Below are 26,250 nucleotides of genomic sequence, written 5' to 3'. Positions count from 1 at the left end.
CCTTATTTGCCCGCACTAGATTATCCCTTCTGTTCCCAACACAGATTCAAATAAAAACATATTTAATTACCTAGAAGAAACAAAAAATCCACTAAATGATCTATTTATTACCTTGTAGATGATAAGCAAGGTAAATAATAAATCCAATTCCCATCTACAAAAAAAAACCTAACCTAATCCAACTCATTATAAGTAGGTACTAAGTTTTTATTTTTAAATTAACCTAATCTCACCTAACTCATTCTAAGTAGGTACTAAGATTTTTATTGTTTTACTAATATAGCGTGTGTCGCTTCTCAGGACGGCAAGTACGGCGAGGGCCACGTGGGCGACGCGTCGGGCGTGCTGGTGCACGTGGCGCACGCCACGGACCCGGACGACCATCGCGCGTGCAGCATGCCCCTGGTGGGCTACGAGGCGCTGGGCGGCCGCCGGCCGTGGGTGGCGCTCATCAAGAGGGGCGGCTGCAACTTCGAGGACAAGGTAATAATACCCTATAAGGCAGGAGCATCACTAGATATAAGGGGGTAAATACATAAATACACAAAACAATAAATAAATACATAAAACCACCAAAAGTACATTTCACCGTGCGTAGTTCGTATCATATCCCATGTATGGAAGTATTTCACTATCGTGACAATTTCAAGACCCATATAATGGCGTCAAGTAGTAAAGACGTTGAACGTAGCAAAGAAGAGAAGAGTAACAGAAGAACTGAGAAGTTTTCTAATTATTTTATATATATATATATATATATATATATATATATATATATATATATATATATATATATATATATATATATATATATATATATATATATATATATAGTATATATAGTTTTCCGCCTCCGTAGCGTAATGGTCAGCACGCTCGGCTACCGTACTGGAGGTCCCGGTTTCGATTCCCTGGGGGGGTCAAATAAATATAAGTGATTTTTTTACTCTAATATTTATTCAATATTACCTTGGACTGGTACCGGAAGCGGAGGGCGGATCACCTCTCCTTCATGTGTTAACGATCGAGATAACACTGCGTTTATATGATGCAGTGCCCTATGCACCATTGGGGTGCGGATAAGGGTTTGAATGAACTCTAATTTAATACATGTTTGATTCTCATTTTCGTTGTATCTTCAAAAAAATTATATATATATATATATATATATATATATATATATATATATATATATATATATATATATATATATATATATATATATATATATATATATATATTATATATATGTATATATATATATATATATATATATATATATATATATATGTATATATATATATATATATATATATATATATATATATATATATATATATATATATATATATATATATATATAATATATATATATAATTTTTTTGTTTTCGGTTGGACTATCGGAGCGATATACAATTTCAAATAAGAAATACCGCTATTGTCTGATTCACACGGTGTAAAAAATTACCGAAGGACACCAGAAGTTGGCCAGACAAAATTACCAGAGCGGGTCATTTGACCCGTGATATGATTTATTTATTTTAACTTCATGTACAGAAAATAAATAAGTACATTAGCGGGCTTATTGCTTAATAGCAATATCTTCCAACCAACCAAAAACGGACTTGTGATATTGGTCAAAACGTTTAAACTATATATTTCAATTAAAACCCTTGTCCGCATCCCAATGGTGCATAGGGCACTGCCTCATATAAAGACATTTAGGTGAGATGAAAAGAAGCTTTTTATTGAGCAGAAACTCTTTTATTAGTATGCGAGGTCCGAATCCTGGATTATAATCACACACATGAGAAAAGCCAGAAAAAACCATTTTCATTTTTATTATTTAAGCTTATAATTTGTCCGCCTCCGTAGTGTAATGGTCAGCACGCTCGGCTACCGTTCTGGAGGTCCCGGGCTCGATTCCCAAGGGGGGTAAAATAAATAAGTGATTTTTTCACTGTAATATTTATTCAATATTACCATGGACTGGTACCTGAAGCAGAGGGCTGATCACCTTTCCTTCATGTGTAAACGATCAAGATAACACTGCGTTTATATGACACAGTGCCCTATGCACCATTGGGGTGCGGATAAGGGTTTATTTTTAATTTTTATTTAATCTTCATGTACAGAAAATAAATAAGTACACTGGCGGGCTTATTGCTTAAAAGCAATATCTTCCAACCAACCAAAAACGGACTTGTGATATTGGTCAAAATGTTTGAACTATATATTTCAATTCAAACCCTTGTCCGCATCCCAATGGTGCATAGGGCACTGCCTCATATAAACGCAGTGTTATTTCGATCGTTAACACATGCAGGAAAGGTGATCAGCCCTCTGCTTCAGGTACCAGTCCAGGATAATATGGAATGAATATTAGGGTGAAAAAATCACTTATATATATTTGATCCCCCTGGGAATCGAACCCGGGACCTCCAGAACGGTAACCGAGCGTGCTGACCATTGCACTACAGAGGCGGACAAACTATATATACCATATATAGCTGTTTTCAATCGGAGGGTAGATAGTACTTGAACATCAAACAAAAACATAAATTACAAATTGATGATAGTAAGGAAGGCAAAGGAAAAAGGGAGTTTAGGGAAGGAGGTAGATGGAAAAACTAAGGGAGGAGGTTTGATGGACAGTTAGGATTCTAATGATAGATAGTAATGTCTTAGACGTTTCTTAAAAGTTATTAGAGAAGGTGCATTTTTTACGCGGAGGTAATTCATTCCATAGTCTGGCCGCTTGGACAGAGAAGGAATTACTGAAGAATGACGCGTTATGGCGAGGAATGGAAAGTGTTCTTTCTTGGGAAGAACGAAGTGATAGACCATGATCTGAGAGGTATATGGAGTTTACAGCGAGACATTTAGGTGAGATAAAAAGAAGCTTTTCACTGAGCAGAAACTCTTTTATTAGTATGCGAGGTCCGAATCCTGGATTATAATCACACACATGAGAAACGCCAGAAAATATAATTTTCATTTTTATTATTTAAGCTTATAATTTGGCCAGATAATTTATTTACAATATTTTGAGTGTGTCCAAATACTTGTTCACGAAATCTGGATTACCTCCAATTACAGGAGTTATTTTCATATTATTTTTTGACATCTCATCAAAGATGAAGAAGAATATGGAAGTCTGGGCATTTACTGATGTCTCTAATGAAGGAAGTCTGGGATTTACGGATTAAAAGATGTCTCTAGTGAAGTTCTAGTGATTCAAGAATAATGTTTCGAAATTGGTACATTTAGGTGCATTGGTTGTGAAGAATATTATATAGTAGCTTGAGAGATTGAAGATTTATGCGCTGGTTGAAGTGAATTTTTTTTATGATTTTTCACACTACTTTTCAAACGGGGTGAATAGGACCAGTGGCATGCACAGAGAATTAATAAGGGTAGTCTGTAGATGCAGGTAGTAAGGTAAGCTGGTACTACTTACTAGGGTAGGTAGTAGAGGTAGGTAGTAAGGTAAACTGGTCCTATTTTCTAGAGTAGGTAGTAAGGTAAGTACTTGTTGCGTTTTTATACGTCACGCGGGTAAGTTATGATAAGTTTTTCTGCCCATATGGTATACTACAGCTGTCTAGTTCACAAATGTCAAGTATGATTGACGTACGACGCCATGTACAAAAATTATAACGTCTTCCGATAGGGTTATTAATTTTGCGCCACCCTGTAGACTTGGAATATAACCTAGACTTACTACTGCTAAGCCATATGAATGCCGAATGGAAACCTTTTACAATATACAACCGGCGTTTGTACACAATTATCTAATATTTTTGCTCTAATGGAATTATGTTTGTTATTTCTATATTTTCCGACTTATAAGTAAGCAGAGGTAATAAACACGTTTTGTAAACAAGGTGACTTATCGCTCACTCCTTTCAAGAACGTCATAAATCAAAATTCGTAAATTTTCAGTTGTGCATGTTTTCGGAATCCCCAGAAAATGTACTATATCCCAGCAAAAGAGGCATATTTTTAACTTAATATTTACCCGCTCCAGGGCAGAAAGTGTTGTTTTTGCATTTTGAAGAAAAGGTATTGTTTAATTATTTTTTTCAATAAACTAAATATTTTTCAAATAGAGAAAAAACCATCACGTTTTACTTAAAAAGATCTGCTGCACAGTAAAAAGTTCAGTAAGTGGCTTGATATTTACTTTTAACACATTGTATTATATTTTTAAACTTTAAAAACGTTCTCCTGAAAAATGAAGTTTTTTGATTTATGACGTTCTTGAAAGGAGTGAGCGTTATATGTTATAATGGCAGCGGTCTTTGGGATTCAGAATTCTCGATGTTCACAAGCCAGTTCTATTAATTTGAAGTTATAATATTGTTACACAACACAAAATAATTGTTACAATAAATTTGCATCCATTGTACCGTAAAATAAACAGTCGCCATAACTGAGTATTGGTAATTTACGTAACAGATACTTTTTTTATATTTTTCATTAAACTGTCGACAAAAAACGCCATTGGCTTCTTGGGAACAAAGTCACTATTTTTTTTTCTTTAAGCGATAACCTTGTTTTTACGAACTTGACCTTAAATTTTTGCAAAACTTTGGTTTTTTCAATGTCAAGTTTCCAGCGAAATCGGGCTGCGTTTTATCTGTTTATTTTCTCAATATGTTTTACTACTACTACCATCACGCCGTTTCCCGCAGGGGTAGGCAGAAAGGATGGAACGCCACACTCTTCTGTCCTGACATACACTCGCTTTCTTCACATCCATACATCTAGACTTACATGCCCTCCGATTACGCGGACTTTTGACACCACCAGATTTTAGGTTCTGATTGATCTGATCGTGCCAAGTATTTTTCGGTCGTGTTCGTTCTGTTTTCCCGCTCACATTCGCCAAGTTTATTTTCTTAGTCGTTCTCTCGCTATCCATTCGCTCCACATGTCCATACCACCGTAGAGATATTCAATATAGATGACGAAAAATATTGACAATTTTTATTTACAATCTCAACAAAGATTAAGAAGTTAATTTACATTTTTTGACATCTCTATTGAGATGAAGAAGGATATGGAAGCCTGGGTATTTACAGGGCTTATGACCTGTCATAGGCTGATTCAGTGATCACTCTAAACACGTCCAACATTCACCAATTCTACCCATGATTAACAACCGCACCACTTACACTTTTTGAACTTTTAGATATATTCATCGATCTCATGACACAGTACATATGAGTTCACTACAGCCATCTGTGTAGGATTGAGGAAAGCTTTTATTTAGCATATACCCTTTTATTCGTGTGCAAGATTCTAACCCCTGATTATCCCATTGATTACATCATATATATGTACCTATATACAGTATTTACATCTTCTTACAGTGAACGAAACATTTATTTTTAAATTCTTCATACTCTTTTCATTCTTCATACATTCAGGCATCTCATCATACATTTTCAAACCCTTATACATCAAACAATTTCGTGACTCGGTTTTTTAAACAATGGCAGTCTTATTTTATCCTTATTTCTAGTAATATTTCATGAAAAATTTTGTATAACACTATTTTATCCTTAAAATATTTGGGTAATTTATCGTTTAAAAAATATTATATAATATAAAGATCAGCATATTTAATTTTAGTCTCTTTTATATATATAACCAGTTGAGTTCTTCTCTCATTTTTTTCTCTATATTATTATATCTATTTTTCTTGAGTACTATTCTCATCGCTTTATTTTGTATAATTTCCAATTTATTTAAATTTCCTTCATTTGCCAAAAATAATATTGTTAAGCTGTAATCTATATCGTAGTCATACAGGAGAAAGTGACCAAGTGCATTGTTCACAAAATGGTGATCATTGAGTATTTGATATCTTACTAGCTTAATATTGCCCTGAAAAAAATCCCAAAGCGATTTTAAACTTAAAGTATAATATATTGACTTGTTAAAAATGACTAACTGCATTGATGTTTATTTTCTGCCAAGCAAAAGTGACTTAAATGGACCTCCTGAACATTTTGTGTTTTGTTAGTTGGTCACTTTCTCCTGTACGACTACGATATATGTATAGTAAAAGTCATACAAGTGTTTTATTTTTATATTTTAATCGTAATTTTGTCCCACAAAATTAATGCCAAATAAATAAATAACAACGCACTAATTTTTTATGTTAATAGCAATATAAAAAATGCAAAATTTCACATTAATTTTTTTTATCTATTGTTTCGGCATTCATTTGTGGTATAACCATGATTAAATTTGAAAAAAAAAACACTTTTTTACCACTTGGGTTGACTTGAGTGGTAATTTTTTTTTAACAGACCAGAGTTTCGACGTCATCTAACCGGACTGAGCGAGGTTTACCCCATTTAATTCGTATTATTGTTCATTGAATTCGCCACATTTTGTATAGTACTCATACGCCATTCTTCTCCGGTGACTTTCAGTTTGAATTCGGAATTCAAAAGTGGCGGGAAAAAAGAAATTTGTAAAGACACACATTTTTATGAATGTTTTTTTTTTCTTTTTTTATACGGCGATTCACGAGGAACCATGAAAATGTGCATACATTTTGAAGTAATAAAGGAGTAATGATTCGTTCATTTAGCGTTTGTGTTAGTGGGCAACAACAAACAAGTGTAGAACAACAAACGGCGTGAAATATAACTGCATTGATGTTTATTTTCTTGCCACGCAAAAGTGACTTAAATGAACCTCCTGAACATTTTATGTTTTGTTAGTTGGTCACTTTCTCCTGTACGACTACGATATGTGGAATAATGATTGTTTGATAAATGAGATAAATTATCCAATTATTTTTTAATTGTTATTATTATTATTAAATATATGTTTTATTTTCCCAGGTGAAGAATGCTTACAAGAGTAACGCTTCCGGCGTCCTCATATATAACGATAAGGACCAGAAAAATCTCGACAAAATGAAGCTTCTGGACAAAAGCCGTAAGTTTTATCACTAAACTAACTAAAAAATATGTTTTGAATATTGAAAGCATTAACTTTGTGGATCATATTGATATATTATTTTGAGAAATAAAAAGACTTTGTGTTCTGATCCACTCACATTTTTATTAACCAACTAGTTTCGGCAACAACCTGTTGCCCTCTTCAGGATAATAATAATTAATTAATTAAAATAGTCATAAATTAAACCCTGAAGAGGGCAACAGGCTGTTGCCGAAACTAGTTGGTTAACAAAAATGTGAGTGGATCAAAAAACAATGTCTTTTTGTTTCTCATAATAATATAACTAAAAAATACACTTACCATCATGCCGCTTCCCCGCAGGGGTAGGCAGAGAGAATAGAAACCTCACGTCCTTGCAGCTTAAGCGGGATTATCAAAAGCTCGCAACTTAATTTCCCAGAAACCCAGGTAACATTTTAAATACAATAAAATCCCCTCCGTGGTGTAATGGTCAGCACGCTTGGCTACCTTTCTGGACGTCCCGGGTTCGATTCCCAGGGGGGGGGTCAAATAAATATAAGTATTTTCACTATAATATTTATTCAATATTACCCTGGACTGGTACCTGAAGCGGAGGGCTGATCACCTTTCCTTCGTGTGTTAACGATCAAGATAACACTGTGTTTATATACTGCAGTTCCCTATGCACCATTGGTGTGCGGATAAGGGTTTGATGTTAAATTAGATATTCCTAAATAACTAACTAACCATCACGCCGCTTCCCCGAAGGGGTAGGCAGAGAGAATCGAACGCCACACCACTCTGTCTTTGCAAACATTCTTTGCCTTTTCTACATTCATGCATCTCTTCATACAAACCCGACGATTATTACGACTCCTGACCCGATTAGATATTCCTCCCGAGTGATAATACCCTATTCTATCAAAATAATTGAATTCGTAGGTGTGGCGATAGATGAAAAAGTATCTAGGTAATTTGACACGGGTGGGGTACCTACGTACGCAAAAGTAAAGGGCGCCCTTCACAAAGTTCAAGAGTGAAAAGTTTCGTAGGCAACCCATGTAATTTTGCGTGGGTGGGTGGCCCCTACGGGTTGAATTTAATTCGTTAATGCGATGCGTCATTCATTAGAGTCGAGGGCCGGTGGTAGACTTTGTGTCGACTGCTGTAAAAACTATTTTAGCTACCATTGTGGAGGTTTCGGGTTTGACAGTCAAATAGTTTTTTCCGCTTTTATTTTATTTGACCAGTGACCGGATTTCGTCGCTACCAACATCATCAGACTGGTGGGAGGCTAGGGTCACTGGTAAAATATTGGGTTGATGCAAAAGTTATGACCGTTTTTTTATGATCCCTGGTAAATTTTTTTTTCATAAATTATGAATAGTATCTTCTTTTTTATGATTCCATTGTATAAAGGATGCTTTCCCTCTACTTTCTATTCAGTTTTGGCCTAGCCAGAGTACAGTAATGACCCCTTGTATTTTTTCAAAATGTCGTTCGATAAAGTGCATTTACGTCATTGTTTACTTTATGAATTCCGTAAAGACAATACCGCGAGTGTGGCAACCAAAAACATTTGTGAAGTGTATGGAGTAGATGTCATCAAAGTTCGACAGGTACGAAGATGGTTTACAAAATTCCGATCTGGAGATTTTTCACTCATTGATAAACCACGTACCGGGCGGCCATTGAAGTCTGATGACGACAAGTTAAAAGTCATAATTGACACCAATCCACATCTAACCATCAGGGAGATTGTGTCAATGATGGGAGTCAACCAAACAACCGTATTAAGACATTTGAAGCGTATGGAAATGGTTTCGCGGTACGACGTTTGGATACCTCATCAATTGTCGGCTGCCAATTTATTGGATCGTGTTTCAACGTGCGTTGCTTTGAGTGCGAGACAAAAACATGAACCTTTTTTGCATCGTTTGGTGACGGGAGATGAGAAATGGGTCGTGTACAACGACGTGACAAGAAAAAGACATTGGGCTATACCTGGACAAGCCCTATTAACAACTTCGAAGGCCGAAATCCATAAAAAAAGTTATACTTTGTGTTTGGTGGAATAATAAGGGTATTGTGTATTTTGAACTCTTGGAACACGATCAGAGAAGTACAGCAGAACGATATTGTCAGCAATTATCGAAATTGAACATGGACCTTCAAAAGGATAGACCAGAATTAGTAAACAGAAAAGGGGTAGTGTTTCATCACGACAACGCGCGACCACATGTGGCTATGATGACCCAAGCTAAGTAGAATCTACTTAGTCCAAAAATTTAAAAAAAAAATACTACAAAAAAAGTGTCCCTTACTGTGTTTTGAGTTTGGACAGCCGACCTGGATTTAGAGAAAATTTAGTTGCGACTTAATGAATACTAGGTCTTAAACGTCTAAAACCTCGTATCGCGTATGACTCGGCGATGACAGTACATGTTTGGTCTCGCGCATCTTCATCTCATCACATTAGCATAAGTGTGCGGCAGACGTCAAGCTGTTTAGTATTCGGCCTTGTCACCCGGCGTTTTGTAATTCCGCCATTTATAAACTAATGGAAACAGTGGATTAATTCAATATTTTAATTATCGCCATCCGAGAGCCTCTTTAACCCTTTGGACGCGTTAAGCAAAAAATTAAAGTTGATATTATTTCTTGACATCTCATCAAAGATGAAGAAGAATATAAGAGAAAAGTCTGGGCATTTACAGGGCTGACGACTTAATGATGCATATTATAGTTTTCAACGGTCTATAAACTGGCAAAATACACTAAGTAGTTTGATGTATCATATCGCTCACTCCTTTCAAGAACGTCTTAAATCAAAAATCGGCAATTTTCAGTTGTGCATGTTTTCAGATTGCCCAGAAAATGCACTATATCCCAGCAAAAGAGGCATATTTTTCACTTAATATTTACCCGCTACAGGGCAGAAAGTGTTGTTTTTGCATTTTGAACAAAAGGTATTGTTTAATTATTTTTTTTAAATAAACTAAATATTTTTCAAATGGAGAAAAAACCTTCAGGTTTTGCTTAAAAAGATCTGTTGCACAGTAAAAAGTTCAGTAAGTGGCTTGATATTTATTTTTAAAACATTGTATTATATTTTTAATCTTTAAAAACATTCTCCTGAAAAATCATGTTTTTTGATTTATGACGTTCTTGAAAGGAGTGAGCGATATATTCTCTAAAAAAAAAAAAAATCCGATATGTATTCGAAACAAAATTTTGCACGGAATACACGTGCTGCTTCTCGCGCAGCCAGTCGCGTACTGATTTTGCATATTTGAGAGTACACCCTGAAACGAACGTTCGATTTTTTCACTTTTTTTTCGCCGTGTTATTTTGAAAAAAGTTTAGTTTGGAGTTTAGTGTGCATTTGTAGTGTAGAGCATGTGGCCGAATGCAGGACACTGCCCCTATGCGAGTACGAGAAGCACATCTCAATAAAGACGAAGAAGAATATGGAAGTCTGGGCTTATGACATGTCATAGGCTGGTCAAGTGATCACTTTACACGCGCGCAACATTCACCGCTTCTCCACTCCACATTAATTTCTCCGCTTAGGAGTTAAATCCTGATTTGTGAACAAGTATTTGGACACACTCAAAATGTGGTTTATAAAAATAATTAATTAATAAATAACGTACATAAAAAAAATATAAATATATTTTTAGGCGTTTCCCAGTATGTAAATATAATCCAGGGTTCGGATCTTACATACGAATATATTAAAAATTTCTCTGCTAAATGAAAAACTTTACTCAATTCAACATATAGATGGCTGTTGTGAACTCATATGTACTGTTTCATGAGATTGATCAATACATCTAGGGAGTTAGTAGTATGGTTGTCAATCATGGGTAGAATGGTGAATTTTGCACGTAAATGTAAAGTGATCACAACCAGCCTATGACAGGAGTCCTGCAAATGCCCAGACCTTCATATTCTTCTTCATCTTTGTTGAAATGTCAAAAAATGTAAAAAAAATAACGCGTTATGTAATAAATGTCAAAAAAAGTTTAAAAAAATAACGTGTTGTGTAATCAATGTCAAAAAAGTAAAAAAAATAACGTAAAAATAAAATGATGAAACGTCAAAAAAAGTAAAAAAATAACTCATCTATATGGAGAAAACCCAAATTTTGAACTAGCATTTGGACACACTCTAAATCTTTATTATTTTATTTTTTAAAATTTTGTTTATTTTTTAAATTCGTTTGAAACGGTTTTCAGGGCCTTTAGCCCTGGAGTTCAGATTAAAATTCCTTATTTTAGGGATATTTATTTTCGTTGTGTGTTTTGGCATCGGTCCATCGCTGCACACCTCCTGCGGTACAATAACCCGAGCCGTGCTGCTCGTACTCGCATAGGGGCAGTGTCCTGCATTCGGCCACATGCTCTACACTACAAATGTGCACTAAACTCTAAACTATTTTTTTTTCAAAATAACACGGTGAAAAAAAAGTGAAAAAATTAAACTAAAAAAAACACAAATGAAAAATCAGTACGCGACAGGCTGCGCGAGAAGCCGCACGTGTATTCCGTGTACAATATTGTTTAAAATACATATTGGAATTTGTTTTTTTTTTTAAAGAATACACGTATGTCAAAATTCTTTTAATATTGCCCAATACACGATAAATTGCAATTTATTTAAAAAAATAATAAGTGAATAATTTTTACTAAGTAAACTTTTTGTCCGCCTACGGAGGCGGTACACCACGGGATGTAATGGTTAGCGTGTTTAGCTACCGTGATGGAAGTCCCTCGTTCGTTTCCCAGGGGGGTAAAAATAAATATTAGTGTTTCACTTTGATATTTATTTAATATTATCCTGGACTGGTCCCTGAAGCGCAGGAGTGATCACCTTGCTTTCTTGTATGTAACGATCAAGATAACACTGCGTCAATACGATGCAGTGCCCTATGCACCATTGAGTGCGGATAAGGGTCAGAAGTAAAACTTAAATTATAAAATGAATCATGTTTGGTACTCGCAACATATTGAGTGTGTCCAAATACTTGTCCACAAATCTGGGTTTCTCCGCTTGGGAGTTATTTTACATTTTGGCATCTCAACATAGATGAAGAAGAATATGGAAGTCCGGCGATTTACAGGGGTTACGACCTGCCATAGGACAGTTAAGTGATCACTTTACACACGTGTAACATTAACCATTCTATCCATGATTGACAGCCACACTACTCGATGCACGCTCGAAAAATATTGTTCGCATGAAAAATATTGTTCGTTAAAGAGCTGCATACGGCTCCCGAGCCACACTTTGACGACCTATGTGCTTAATTGAATGAAAAAATATAACAATATTTATTTATTATTTATTTATCTCTCTAATGGGATGTGGTTTGAGTTGATAGTGAGGATACAAGTTCTAGGAAAAAACTGCACAGTGAAACCTCGATATAACGGACCTCTATTGAAGGAATTTCGGATATAACAGACAAAAAATGCGGTCAAATATAAAAATAAATTAAAACGTCCTGTTCATATTATTCATGCTTAAATTCAAGATTTTTTTCAAAGAATTTAAATTAGATATTTTTTAGAATGTATTGTGGGTGTACTGGCAAAAAACTTTAACTGGAAAATATGCAATTTTGTGTTTTGAATATTGAAAGCATTAACTTTGTGGATCATATTGATATATTATTTCGAAAAATAAAAATACTTTGTGTTCTGATCCACTCACATTTTTATTAACCAACTAGTTTCGGCAACAACCTGTTGCCCTCTTCAGGATTTCATTTATTACTGTAATAAATGAAACCCTGAAGAGGGCAACAGGTTGTTGCTGAAACTAGTTGATTTATAATGTGAGTGGATCAGAACACAAAGTATTTTTATTTCTCGAAATAATATATGCAATTTTGACTTACTGATGCATATTATGAAGTTTTCAACCTTCTATAAATTTCCAAAATACACTAAGTAGTTTGGTATGTCTTAAATATATATGTGTTTTTAATAGTAAATTCAACTTTAAGTTTAATAGCGGGTATTTTATTCAGGTTAAAAGCTTTAAAAACAGGAATTATTCAAACAGGGATTTTAGAGTTAGCGTTTTTTTGCCAGTATACCCACGATATATAGAAAAAATATTTTGATGTGTTTTAAAAATCCTTTCCTTTCAGTAAATCTTTTCTTTTCAAAGTCCTATGATTATTTTAAAGAAAAACTTCTTTTTTTAAATGCAAAAACGGTATTATAATAAAAAAATCAATTAGGTAAAATGTTACCTGGATTTAGAGAAAATTAAGTTGCGACCCAACGAATACTGGGCCTTAAAATGTACACCATCTCACTTGTTTACAAGATTCTGTCATTATTTCAGGAAATATCAGCGCTGTGTTCACGTACAAGCATCGGGGAGAAGAGCTGGCTGCCTTGCTGAAGAGAAACATTGAGGTTATACTCAACATCTCCGTGGGAACACACTGCGTTAGGTCTCCAACTACTATGAACAAGTAAAGTTACTTAATTTTCATTTTTTTAAATGGGATTTGCATTTATTATTTACCTTGCTTATAATGTACAAGGTTCGTAGATTATTTAGTGGATTCTTGTTTTTTCTAACTAAATAAAGATGTTTTATTTAAATCTGTGTGGGCACAAAAAAAGCTCTTAGAGTGTCAGAAATGAAGACTCTAAGGGTGAAGACTGACCGGAGCATTTCGTCGTAACGTAACATGTTACGATGCGAGCATTCAGAGAGTCAGTACACCGAGCCGTCGCTCCATCCATAGTTTCGGAAGCTCGCTAGCGCTCGCCGCAAGCGATGTTACAACGTTTTGTTACGACGAAATGCTCCGGTCAGTTTCCACCTTAAGAAGCATATCAGGCAAGAGTCTTTGAGATAGAATAAGAAACGCCAGGATCAGGGAAATATGCGAGATCGAAGATGTCGTTAGGTGGGAAGGGCAACGAAGGAGACAATGGTATGCGTATTTGAGGAGAATAGAACCATCCAGACACCCTTTCATCGAACTGTATGGCCAACTTCGTGGTAGATGACTCCCAGTCAGAACACCAAAGAGATGGATCGATAGGTGGGAATCGACATCGCAGGAGGCTAATCCCTCTTAAAAACAGGCCACAATGCCTAGAAGAAGAAGAAGAAGATGAAGGTGTATTGGGAACAGGAGGGATAATCTAGTATGGGCCAATCAGGAACTTGTCAGCATTTGCTCATTGCTGGGAGAAAACCACGTAAACTCCTCAGGAGAAGCTAGATTGTTGACTGTCGTCAACAGACCTTCCGTTCCACTAGAAGAGGGTTCGATGTTTTTTTTCCTAGCTTGGTTTATGGTACCAATGTCCTTCACTATTTGTATCATGTATGAAAGTTACCTCATTGTATCGCCAAATAATTTAATTATTCATGTGTGTCCAAATCCTTCACAGAATAAAAATAATCAGGTCAAATTATAAGCTGCATAAAAATTCAAACTATGCAGTTTATTTTTATTTCACAATGAAAACCTACTTCCTCTTCTTAAGAAAAATATCAATACGACAGCTTCACTTTCAGATCCTCGGTGCTGTTCGTGTCCATATCATTTATTGTCCTGATGGTGATGTCGGTATCCTGGCTGGTCTTCTACTACATCCAGAGGTTCCGCTACATACATGCCAAGGACAGGCTATCGGTGAGAAATCAAAATTCACAATCATTTAGAAAAAACATCAAAAAAATATTATTTATGTATTAATTTTTAAATCAAACACAGATTTTTTGAGTCTACTAAGTTGTATTTTATTAACAAAAACACATAAAAAAAATTATATTGTGACAATTGTTTCGCCTAGTTATGGCATTTTTAAACGAATGTCTTTATTCATGTGACATTTGTGAAAATGCCAAAACTAGGCGAAACAATCGTCACAATATTAATTTTTTATGTGTTTTTGTTAATAAAATACAACTTAGTAGACTCAAAAAATCTGTGTTTAATTTGAAAATTAATACATAAATTAAAATGGAGTTCTACGAATTAAACGTCAAATCAATAAATAAATAAATTATATATATATATATATATATATATATATATATATATATATATATATATATATATATATATGTGTGTATATATATATATATATATAAAATATACTAACTCGTTGCAACACAAAGCCGACGAATCGACGGCCAAGGTCAATTTGTCACTGACTCACAGAGCTGGCGATTCGCCGGTTTGTCTTGGAAGTAATTATTTTTTTTACATTAATACAAAATGCCAAAACTAGGCGAAACAATCGTCACAATATTAATTTTTTATGTGTTTTTGTTAATAAAATACAACTTAGTAGACTCAAAAAATCTGTGTTTAATTTGAAAATTAATACATAAATTAAAATGGAGTTCTACGAATTAAACGTCAAATCAATAAATAAAAAAATTATATATATATATATATATATATATATATATATATATATATATGTGTGTATATATATATATATATATATAAAATATACTAACTCGTTGCAACACAAAGCCGACGAATCGACGGCCAAGGTCAATTTGTCACTGACTCACAGAGCTGGCGATTCGCCGGTTTGTCTTTGAAGTAATTATTTTTTTTACATTAATACAGAATGACAATACCTTTATTCATAAAAATGACAAATATGACGTATATTTCGAACATTTTGAGTGTGTCCAAATACTTCACAAAATCTGGATTATCTCCAATTACAGGAGTTATTTTCATATCGTATTATTACTAATAAAAGAGTTTCTGCTAATCAAAAAGCTTCTTTTCATCTCACCAATAGATGTCTCTAGTGAAGTTCTAGTGATTCAAGAACAATGTTTCAAAATTGGTTCATATATACAGAACCTCCAAGAATTTTAGTAGTGTGGTTGTCAATCATGGGTAGAAATGGTAAATGTTACACTTGTGTTCACTTAAACCAACCTCAGACAGTTGTAAGCCCCGTAAATGCCCGGACTTCCATATTCTTCTTCATCTATGTTGAGATGTCAACATAATAATATGAAATTCGTCATGTTCATAAACTGTATACCTACCTATTTAGTTGTAAATTTAACCTTTCCGGGAGTACAATAATTGATGTCCGACTTTCTCTGGGGAGTGGGTTCTTTTTATACATGGAATAAAATACGAAATCTATATATTTTGAAGATAGAAATTATGTAAAAATTATAATTATAAATTCACCATCTCTGTTTTATTTACGGGCAAAATTACATAGTTATATCCATAGATGTCATTGCTATACAATTTACATCATACTAATTGACGGACGAACATCGACGTTCATTAACGTCGATACTCCTTTGAGGAAAATTGGCACAATTGTTCATTTATGTCCATACTCTCGGAAAGGTTAAGAAATTTGTGTTTCAAGATAATCCTCATTCGTTGCACTGTGGACATTTGACTCTGTTGTCCAATGAGTTTGCCGACCACTGGATGAATGCATCGTAGTAAAAAGTAACTGTAGCCATTTTAAGTTATTCTGATTTTAGAAACGTATGTGTTCCGCTGCCAAGAAAGCCCTCTCCAAGATACCTGTCAAGAATTTAAAGGTGGAAGACAAAGTATGTTATTTCTATTGTTCTCAATTTTATTAATATTTAAAGCAATGCGATCCCTCAGACGAATGTGTGGCAAAACGATGTTTGATAGATGTTCGAATGATGAAATAAGGAAAGAATGCAAGGCTGAGATAAGCATTTTCGATAAAATTAAAAAAAGGTGTGTTAAGATGGTTTGGACATGTGGAACGTATGAGTGGGGGAAGAACGGTTAAACATTTTTATGTGGTGAATGCTGTTGGAAAAAGAAGCAGAGGAAGACCGAGGAAAATTTGGCATAATCAAGTATGTCAAATACTTGATAGCGGCCAGGTCAGGAGTCGTAATAATCATCGGGTATGTATGAGGAGATGCACGAATGTGGAAGAGGCGAAGAATGTTTGCAAAGACAGAGTGGTGTGGCGTTCAATTCTCTCTGCCTACCCCTGCGTTGAAACGGCATGATGGTTAGTTAGTTAAAGCATTTACTTTGCGGTTAATAATTTTTGTTTTTATATAACAAAAATGTTAGTAATATTACTATAAAACCACTCACCGAGATTTTTTTGTATACTGGTTTTGAGACGTACCCGTCTCTTCGTCAGGACAATCACTACAACAGCATGCAAACAATTCTACACATCACTACCATAGCGCTATTCACACACTTATTACTACAAAAAATGTTGATCACATACATTTTTAGTCGACCCGAGGACCAACATGCACCTAGAATTGTAAAACGACATGCACTAATGGCTGAGGCTGACATGTTGCAATACACATAAAATGTTGATCGCATGCGATTTTGGTCAACCCGAGGATCAACATTTTGTGTAGTTATAAGTGTGTAAATAGTGCTATGGTAGTAACGTGTAGTATTGTTTGCATGCTATAGTAGTGATTGTCCTGACAAAGAGACGGGTACGTCTCGAAGTCGGTAGAGATAAAAATCTCTGTGAGTGGTTATACACTAATATTACACATTTTTGTGAAAAATATATAAAAGTATGTTATTTCTATGATGATAGTTTCTATCATAGATTATTTAAATGATGTTTGACATAAATTTTAGGGAATGCAACATTTATTAGGTAACTTTTTATTATTTTTACAGGAAATTCAAGGAGATGGCGAATGCTGTGCTGTTTGCATTGAGCCATACAAAATTTCTGATATCCTGCGGGTTTTACCTTGCAAGTGAGTTATTTTTTTCCATTTATATTATTTATTTACTAATGCAAGCTTTCTTCTACATCTTTCTACGTCTTCCTCCTCATTACTGAGGGCTGTGACTCTTGTCGAAGCAATGACTCTTCTCTACTTATCCCTTGACTGCGCTGCACGTAGCGCTCCAACCACCGAGGTGCCTGCTGCTGTCTTAACTCTTCTCTTCTTCTCCAGGCTACCAATCACAACCAGTCGTTCCAGGCTATCCTCATTGCTACGCCCAACGTGTCCAAAGAACTGAAGAATCCGTCGTGTACAGACGTTGGCCAAAGTCAAGCCATCCAATACATACATTCTTCTACATGTTTGCCTATTTTTATTTTATAAAATGGAGATTTTTTTATTATATATTATTTTTATTTTCAGACACGACTTCCACAAGTCTTGCATTGACCCGTGGTTGCTAGACCAAAGAACATGCCCCATGTGTAAAATGGACATTTTGAAGTACTATGGGTTTGTGGTAAGTTTTTTATTAATTATGGTTTCATATTCATTAGTTAAATTATCCATTTAGAGAACTATTAACTAGACACTGGCTAGAATACTCTTGAAGGGTAAAAAGCCACTAAAGAAAAATAACAGAATTACTCTCTACATTTCATAAATCGGAAATACAAAATTATCAATAATATGTAATGGAATACAAATTTCATTTTGATTTTTTACAGTGTTATAAGGTTTCCTCCATTTGAACCCTCTTAAGTTTTACATTTACTGGATCCTAAATCTTTGGATATTTTTTTTCTTTCTTCTTCTTCTTATTGTGCTGCTCCACAGTAAGAGGACCAAGTATTTTGAAGAAGCAGTTTGTCACCATTTCTATCCTGACTTCTATTATCTATTATCTTAACACGTTGACTGCCACAGCAATTTTTAGAATTCCGGTCTAAAAAGCCAATTTCATTTAAAATATATTCAATAAAAATATTATTTTACTTCATTTTGAATAATTTTTTATAATTATATTTTTTGTTCATTTACTAATAAATTTTCTGTTCATGTAGACCAGCATTGATTTTTGTTCTCATCCCTTGCGCCATATATCCATATTAGCACTGATATATCGCTCACTCCTTTCAACAACGTCATATATAAAAAATCATCAATTTTCACCTGTGCATGTTTTCGGAATGCCCAGAAAATGTGCTATATCTCAGCAAAAGCGGCATATTTTTAACTTAATATTTACCCGCTACAGGGCAGAAAGTGTTGATTTTGCATTTTGAAGAAAAGGTATAGTTTGATTATTTTTTTAAATATATATTTAATATTTTTCAAATGGAGAAAAAACCTCCAGGTTTTACCTAAAAAGATCTGTTGCACGGTCGCAAGTTCAATAAGTGGCTTGATATTTATTTTGAATACATTTTATAATATTTTTAAACTTTAAAAACGATCTTCTGTAAAATCAAGTTTTTTGATATATGACGTTGTTGAAAGGAGTGAGCGATATGTACTAGGAATTTTACCATAGCTGCAGGAATATGGAAAGTAAACACAGTACAAGATGACTTGTAGTCGGCATCCTAGCAAAGAACGCAATCTACGAGTTATCTCGTAGTTTCAACGTGTCAACAAGGCAGTCAACGTGTTAATGATCATGAAGCCAACACCCTAGATATTTTTTTTTGATATACTTTTTCTATTACTCTTTAGTTTTAATGTAATATTATTTTATTGTATCATGTATTTGGTTTTAGACCCACTTATTTTTTCATTAAAATGTAATTTTGTTTTTAAAATCACTAAAAATATTTTGTTATAACTTAATTATAATGTCCACCAGTTTCGAAGCTAACCGCTTCTTTAAGTATTAATCAGTCTTGATAAAGAAGCGGTTAGCTTCGAAACCGGTAGACATTATAATTAAGTTATAATAAAATATTTAAAGTGATTTTAAAACAAAGTTACATTTTAATTATAAAATGGAAAATCACAAAGTTAGTGCTTCAAATATAAATTATACACTTATTTTTAGTCCTTTGTCGTTACAGGATCGTTATCGTCACGTCAATTTGATTGATTAATCTTTGTTTCCCGGGTTCGATTCCCAAGGGGGGTAAAATAAATATAAGTGATTTTTTCACTTTAATATTTATTCAATATTACCATGGACTGGTACCTGAAGTGGAGGGCTGATCACCTTTCCTTCATGTGTAAACGATCAAGATAACACTGCGTTTATATGACACAGTGCCCTATGCACCATTTGGGTGCAGATAAGGGTTTATTATTATTATTAACCTTTGTAAATCTTCTATGTTGTCCATTAGGATGACAGTGTCATAGGTATAATTTTTGTAATTATTCTTTGTTCATTTTCAGTTTACCGGAAGTCAGGAGAGTATCTTGCAGCTGGACGCTGAGGAAGGGGATCGAAGGGCCAACGGAGCCATCAGCCCTTTGCCAAGACAGGTAATAGTTTAATCTCATTAATTTATTTGGCAATCACATTGCGGTAAAATATCTCCATTTTTAATTTAAGTTTTACTTGATAAATACCACCATTCATTCAAATCTATTTTGACACGTTTTTCGATGCATTTTGCATAGTTTTCAAACACCGTACACCCATTTTCAAACACGTGTCACAATAGCTTTTAGAAATAGTGGTACATTTCAATAAGTAAAACATAAACTTACATCTCACCATAGATATCTCTAGTAAAATTCTTCTCTAGATAGCTCATTCCCGTTTTAAAAATCCATTATGTGGTAATCCATTGGATTTTAAAATTATTTGTCTAGTCAACTTCGACTTTGTTTAAAAGATGAACATATAAATATAATATTTATTGATTCGGCATTAACTTTGTGGAATGACATGTTCATTATTTTTTTTACAATTAAACACCACTATATAACCACTTAATGAGTTTTATTTCATTACACACGACCAGTTTCGAAAACTAACAGAAGTAAAACAGGTGTAGATGAAAACATCTGTTAGTTTTTTAAACTAGTCGTGTGTAATGAAATAAAACTCATTAAGTGGTTGTACAAGTGTTTAATTGTAAAAAAAATAATCAACATATAAATACACAAGCATCTCATGTTCAGGCTCTCTATTTGCTGTGTATGGTTCAATAAATCAAAAGCAATCTCAACCTTATTGCAGGCGAGTCGTTCCAGTTCCTATGACATACCGAACAGCGAGAGGAGCAGCCGCGCCTCATCGCCCGACGAGATGACGCCCTCCCTCCCTTCCAACGCCGTTCCCGCCGGAAATTACTCTAAATTTCCACCCCAGAGCCCCACCGGAGAGTCCCCTACTCCAGACAAGCGGAGCATACCTTCCGTGCACTCCGTCCCGAGCTGCAGTCGGCAACCGGCGGACGCGGCCACCACGGACCCCCGCAGCAACGCCAATCCGCCCGAGGAAGGTATATGATGCGTGCTAGTTTGCATTCACCGCGGCAAACCCAAGTGAAAGCAATCAAACGACGACTAAAGTGAATTGACACACATGTTTTGAAAATGACTGCATCTTGCATTGTAATTGAAAATTGGCATTCAACTGTTCAAAGTGAATTACTTTTCCAATGCACTGCCGTACTAAACACTAAGATAACAAAATGTTATAGATATTTTTAATCAAAATGGCATAGACCAGTGGTTCTCAATTACTTTTTTTCCACCTACCATTTCAAGAAAGACATCAAACTCGCACTACCCCTTATTGCGGGAATGATAAATAAAAATTAAATCATTTATTTAAAAAAAAAAAACATTTATTGCCATCAAAATACAGTTCTAATGACACTGAAAATCAGTTTCATGTGACAAATGTGCACATTTTTCATTCTCTGAAATATCTGGTTGCTTTTTGGTCAACTTCAAATATATTATTTCAACGATGCGTCTTACACATTCCAATGTAATGATTACAGAAATTGATGTTTGGGTAATTTTTTTTATTGATTACATTTTCTCTGTCTGAAGATACTCCTTTTGCAACTTCGCGTACTCCTGGGAGAACGCGTACCACTAATTGTAATTTTCAGGATCCATTTATAATGATTGATGAAAATTGCGATTTCGGTTTCAACATTTTTCAATATTATTTTCTTGTAAAAAAAATTCAAAATGATTTTAAAATTTGTTAACATTAAATCAAGGTTCTAATTTCACTCTGTTGAGGTTTTTTTTAAGTAATGAAATAGGACCGTTAAAAAAGCATTAAATTGAAGTTTCACTCTTTTACGCCATTGATTAAAAATTCCCCTGTTTTATGAAATATTTGTCTTCGTAAATCTATGTTATTATTCATAATAAAAGTGTTAACGGATTTTATTTAAATGCTCTAGAGCTAAGTTAATTTTTTTTATTATGAATTATTTTTTCAACGCTATTATTTATCACCGATGCCTCAACAGAGACAAATAAGTTTTTTTTAGGATGAGAATGTGGGAGTGTGGACATGACAAGTCATAAATCCCGTAAATCCCAAGACTTCTATATTCCTATCTCAAAAAAAGACTTTGTCTGCGTTGAAATATCTCTTGAATGACTCATTTTCTCACTCAATTTAAATGCAGATACTACCTTTGTGTTTATAGTACGGCAGTGCAAGTTAATTAATTATACTAATTCATAATTTGGTACATATGTTGTGGTTGAGTTGTAAATATAATTGTAGCAGCATTAACCTCTCGGGTAATAAGATATTACTGATATTTTATTAACACATGGTTTGTTCAGTCGATAAAACATGTAATTAGCCGATAAATAATTTAACCGCCCTACACATATGAGCGTATGTGATACGCGCGTTTTTTCTGCACCATTTTGCGCTAACCCGTTCACAAACAAGAAAAAATATCTGTCAAAATATTTCATGCATACGCATTCGGACTAGACAAAAAAGAGATGCGATAACGACAAAGTAAATCAGTTCCATCCTTAATGCACCTATTATAGCAAAATTTTGACAAGTATGAATTCAACAAACATTGTTTTCATAATTCTGTAAAAAAATGTGATTTTTGCCTTTTTTTAGAAAAATAACCCGAGAGTAGGGTGGTTAATTGTGTTGTATCATTGATAGATGGCGTTGGTAGTCCAAATCCTGACATAATCTGAAAATATTCAAGAAATAATTACTACGCCCCAAACATGTGGCCACACACTATCCAATCTGCTATTTTATGACTCCACGGATGTGGCAAGTATGCAGGGAGAGGTTCAATATGAATATATCATGTAATATTATACTAGAATATTGGGACTATATTGTTTTATGATTAATGTGACAAAACCGGTTTCGTTTACAATTTAATTGTTGTTCTAACTGGTTTTAATGGCCCTTGACAAATACCATGTTGTATGTATGTACTTACAGCAATTAGTGTCAATTTTCTTTAGTGTTTCTGTATATAATGTGGCATTTAAAATCATATTACCAGGGGGTAGGTAGATTTTTTAATAATGCTCTTACGCTTGTGATAAATGTTGTATATTTTTTCATTCCTTCGAACTATGCAGTTTATTTTTATTTCACAAAGAAAACCTACTTAATTTTATTATTATTATTTTACAATCTGATATCATCGGCTTAGTGTGTTGACGAGCCAATACTATGTGACCAAACGTCTTTCAAATTTTTGGATGTGTCCAAATCCTTGTTCACAAATCTTGCTATCTCCATTTAGGAGTTATTCTTACATTTTGACATCTCAACATAGATGAAGAAGAATATGGAAGTCTGTTGTGAATAAAATAATCCGGTAAAATTATAAGCCTTATAATTTAAATCATGCTTTTATCTGTTTCCCAGTATGTAAAATAATCCGGTTAGGATCTTGCATATATCTTAATAAAAGGGTCTCTGCTAAATAAAAGCTTTCTCAAACCAACCATAGATGGCTCCCGTGAACTCAAACATAATGATATGCAGTGAATTCCCAGTTTCCCTATTACTGTTTGAAAAATAAAAGCGACTACGACAGTTTAGCGTGATCAAATTTACGTGCAACGTGTTCACGTACCGATGCGAAGAAAGATGCACAAGCCAATCATCGTTTTATCACGCTAACTTAATTGCCGGACGGTAAAATCCCGTGTGGTGCACAAACGCCCTAAGGATACATTTGTAAATTTAAATTATTAATATGTGGTCATTAAATTATTCGGTAGGTAAAGAGTGCTTAGGAGACATTTTAGCTTCTCTTACAGATTTGGTCAAAGGGTTTAGCTCATTAGCACATTAAGCCGATGATATAGTGTACGTTCTCTATGAGCAAAGTCAATAAGAGTAAGTAATGCTTATTTTTTAAGTTTTATATTATTTTGTTTGACTGATTTAAGTTTAGTTTTGAGTTGTAAATGATTTGATAAGAGTAATATACCTTATAAATCATTAGAGAATGATAGTTATGTTAAATAATCATATTGTATATAAGTGGTTTATTATTGTGTTCACTTGAGGAATATTTGTTTCCATAGATCACTTTGAAGAATTACAGTAAACCCCCCTACAAAGTTGACATAGTTACCCCTTTATCTTAGGGGATTTTTTAAGGGGTTAATGTTTTCAAATTTTTTTTACAATTTAACTAGTGGAAATGACTATTGAGTCATTTAAAATTTAAATACAATTTAAAATCATTAACTTCCCTATAATATCCCCTCCAATAACGCGGTACCTACACCAGTGGTTTGGGGGGGGTTTGCTGTACTTTAATTTGATTAATATTTGACATTTGTCTATCGAATCCTATTTTGGAAAAAAGTTGCATGTTCATGAAAAATTATAACAAAATTACTTAGTATTCCAAAACTCTGCGTTTCCATATTTTATATACATTTATATACGTTGAAAATTATATCGAAATGATACAAAAAATATGTTTCTACCATAAAGTGTAAGTGACCTCTTAAGGCAGCTTGGTTACATACCGTTTTCTTCATTATTTGATACAAATAACTAATTACCTTTTTTTTCTGTCACTTTAAATATATGTTCTCAATTTAAGAATAAAAAAGGACTGAAAAAAACAATAAAAATATATATTTATTTTTAAACAAAAACTGTTAATTAGTGCGGTTATCTGGCCAGACCATAGCCGTGGTGTAGATGTAGAGTTTTAGTAAAGATGTGTATAATGGGGTATGTAGTTACAATACCTAAAATTCATCTTCTGGTTCCTGTCTGCACCCAAGTTGTTCATAGTGAACCCTTGTAATAACTTGATTGTTTTTTATAAAATGTGCCACAAAGTATCTGCGAAAAACATTCAAGAACTTGATTGTTAATCATTCCCTCCCGGTGATATGTATTTACTACAACTCGACTTTAAAAATGAGAATATCAATATAAAATATAATAGATATGGGCTAAGAATTTTTGTATTTCTCCGTAATATAATTATGTATTACATAAAAGTGTTTTAATATAAAGTTATTTATTCATTTGTAGCGACGGAAATAAATAATTTGTGAAAAAATCGGGAATAAAATCACCAATGCACAAACATTTCTCAGTGTGTGTGTGTGCGTGCCGTGCTTTGCATATACGCGCATGTCGTAGCGTATTTAATAGCACCAGCAGCGCGCAGGTCGTCCTTCGCGGCGGTCATGTCGCTACGCCAGCTATTGCGACTACTTGCGATGTATTTTTTCCTGGTTTTCAGATACTTACCCAGAGCTAATATTATAAAATTGTTATAATCCAACTTCAACTATGGTCAATAAAAACAACATTTTTACCATTTTACCATTTTTCCCATTTTTAAATCACATTTTTATATGGTGTACAAAATACATATCACCGTTGCACGCGGAAGTTTTTTAGCACCTTAAGGGAAAGGTTAATTATATCAAGGCAAGGTCATCAGTCCTTCGATCCATTTAACAGTCTGGGTTATATTAAATAATATTGGAGGGAAAAGTCAGTCATATTTGTTTTAACCTCTCTGGGAAGCCAGGTAGGTGGACATTTTAAATTATTTAATGTAAATTACCGATCCAGTTTTGAACATGACTTTTATTCTGTTTTATAATATTTGGTGTCATCTTGTAGAGTGATGAATCTAACTACTAATGAGTGGTAGAATGTATGAATCGACAAATCACTATAATTAACTGCCATTAATAATATTATTTTATTTAAAAAACAGACTTTCTGTCATTTAAAATTAATTACTATTGATGATATTCAAAATAACCTATCAAGATCATCAATTTTTAAACTAAATTTTCTGAAATAGATGTATTTTTTACCATCTGAAAAAGGCATAATTTTTTTGTAAAGATAAAAATGCCTTTGCTGGAATAGAATAAAAGGTCAATTTGATTGGTAGACATATTAAATGCGCTAGAAAGGTACAGATATATGGTATGGAGAAATATTTACGCTGTTTCTCAACAGCCCACATCCACATACATTTTTTTTTCAAAAATATTTTTGTCTTTTGTTTTGACATACTCCATAGATAAAGCTCTATAATGGGGGGTAGCTGCAATTTTTTTTTTATCTATGTGCTTACTGTGTTTTAA

General features: G+C 33.9%; 1 protein-coding gene across 1 annotated transcript in view; it reads left to right on the top strand.

The window, feature by feature from the left end:
- gol (ring finger protein goliath) overlaps positions 1 to 22,967 on the top strand; it is an 89,165-nt gene extending 66,198 nt beyond the window's left edge. The window contains exons 4-13 of the mRNA XM_088260047.1: positions 301 to 483; positions 6,867 to 6,963; positions 13,309 to 13,441; positions 14,506 to 14,623; positions 16,474 to 16,545; positions 17,639 to 17,721; positions 18,118 to 18,214; positions 20,080 to 20,169; positions 20,873 to 21,137; positions 22,802 to 22,967. Coding sequence (XP_088116173.1) covers positions 301 to 483; positions 6,867 to 6,963; positions 13,309 to 13,441; positions 14,506 to 14,623; positions 16,474 to 16,545; positions 17,639 to 17,721; positions 18,118 to 18,214; positions 20,080 to 20,169; positions 20,873 to 21,137; positions 22,802 to 22,836 — 1,173 coding nt within the window. The 3' untranslated portion in view covers positions 22,837 to 22,967. The remainder of the gene's footprint in view (positions 1 to 300; positions 484 to 6,866; positions 6,964 to 13,308; positions 13,442 to 14,505; positions 14,624 to 16,473; positions 16,546 to 17,638; positions 17,722 to 18,117; positions 18,215 to 20,079; positions 20,170 to 20,872; positions 21,138 to 22,801) is intronic.
- Positions 22,968 to 26,250: the final 3,283 nt, after the last annotated feature.

The sequence above is a fragment of the Brachycentrus maculatus genome, unplaced genomic scaffold (genome assembly GCF_059751285.1).
Source record: "Brachycentrus maculatus isolate JH-2025_06_01 unplaced genomic scaffold, ASM5975128v1 h1tg000122l, whole genome shotgun sequence".
Classification (NCBI taxonomy): Eukaryota; Metazoa; Arthropoda; class Insecta; order Trichoptera; family Brachycentridae; genus Brachycentrus; species Brachycentrus maculatus.
The sequence above is the reverse complement of the archived record's forward strand: the minus strand, read 5'-3'. Positions and strand labels throughout refer to the sequence as shown.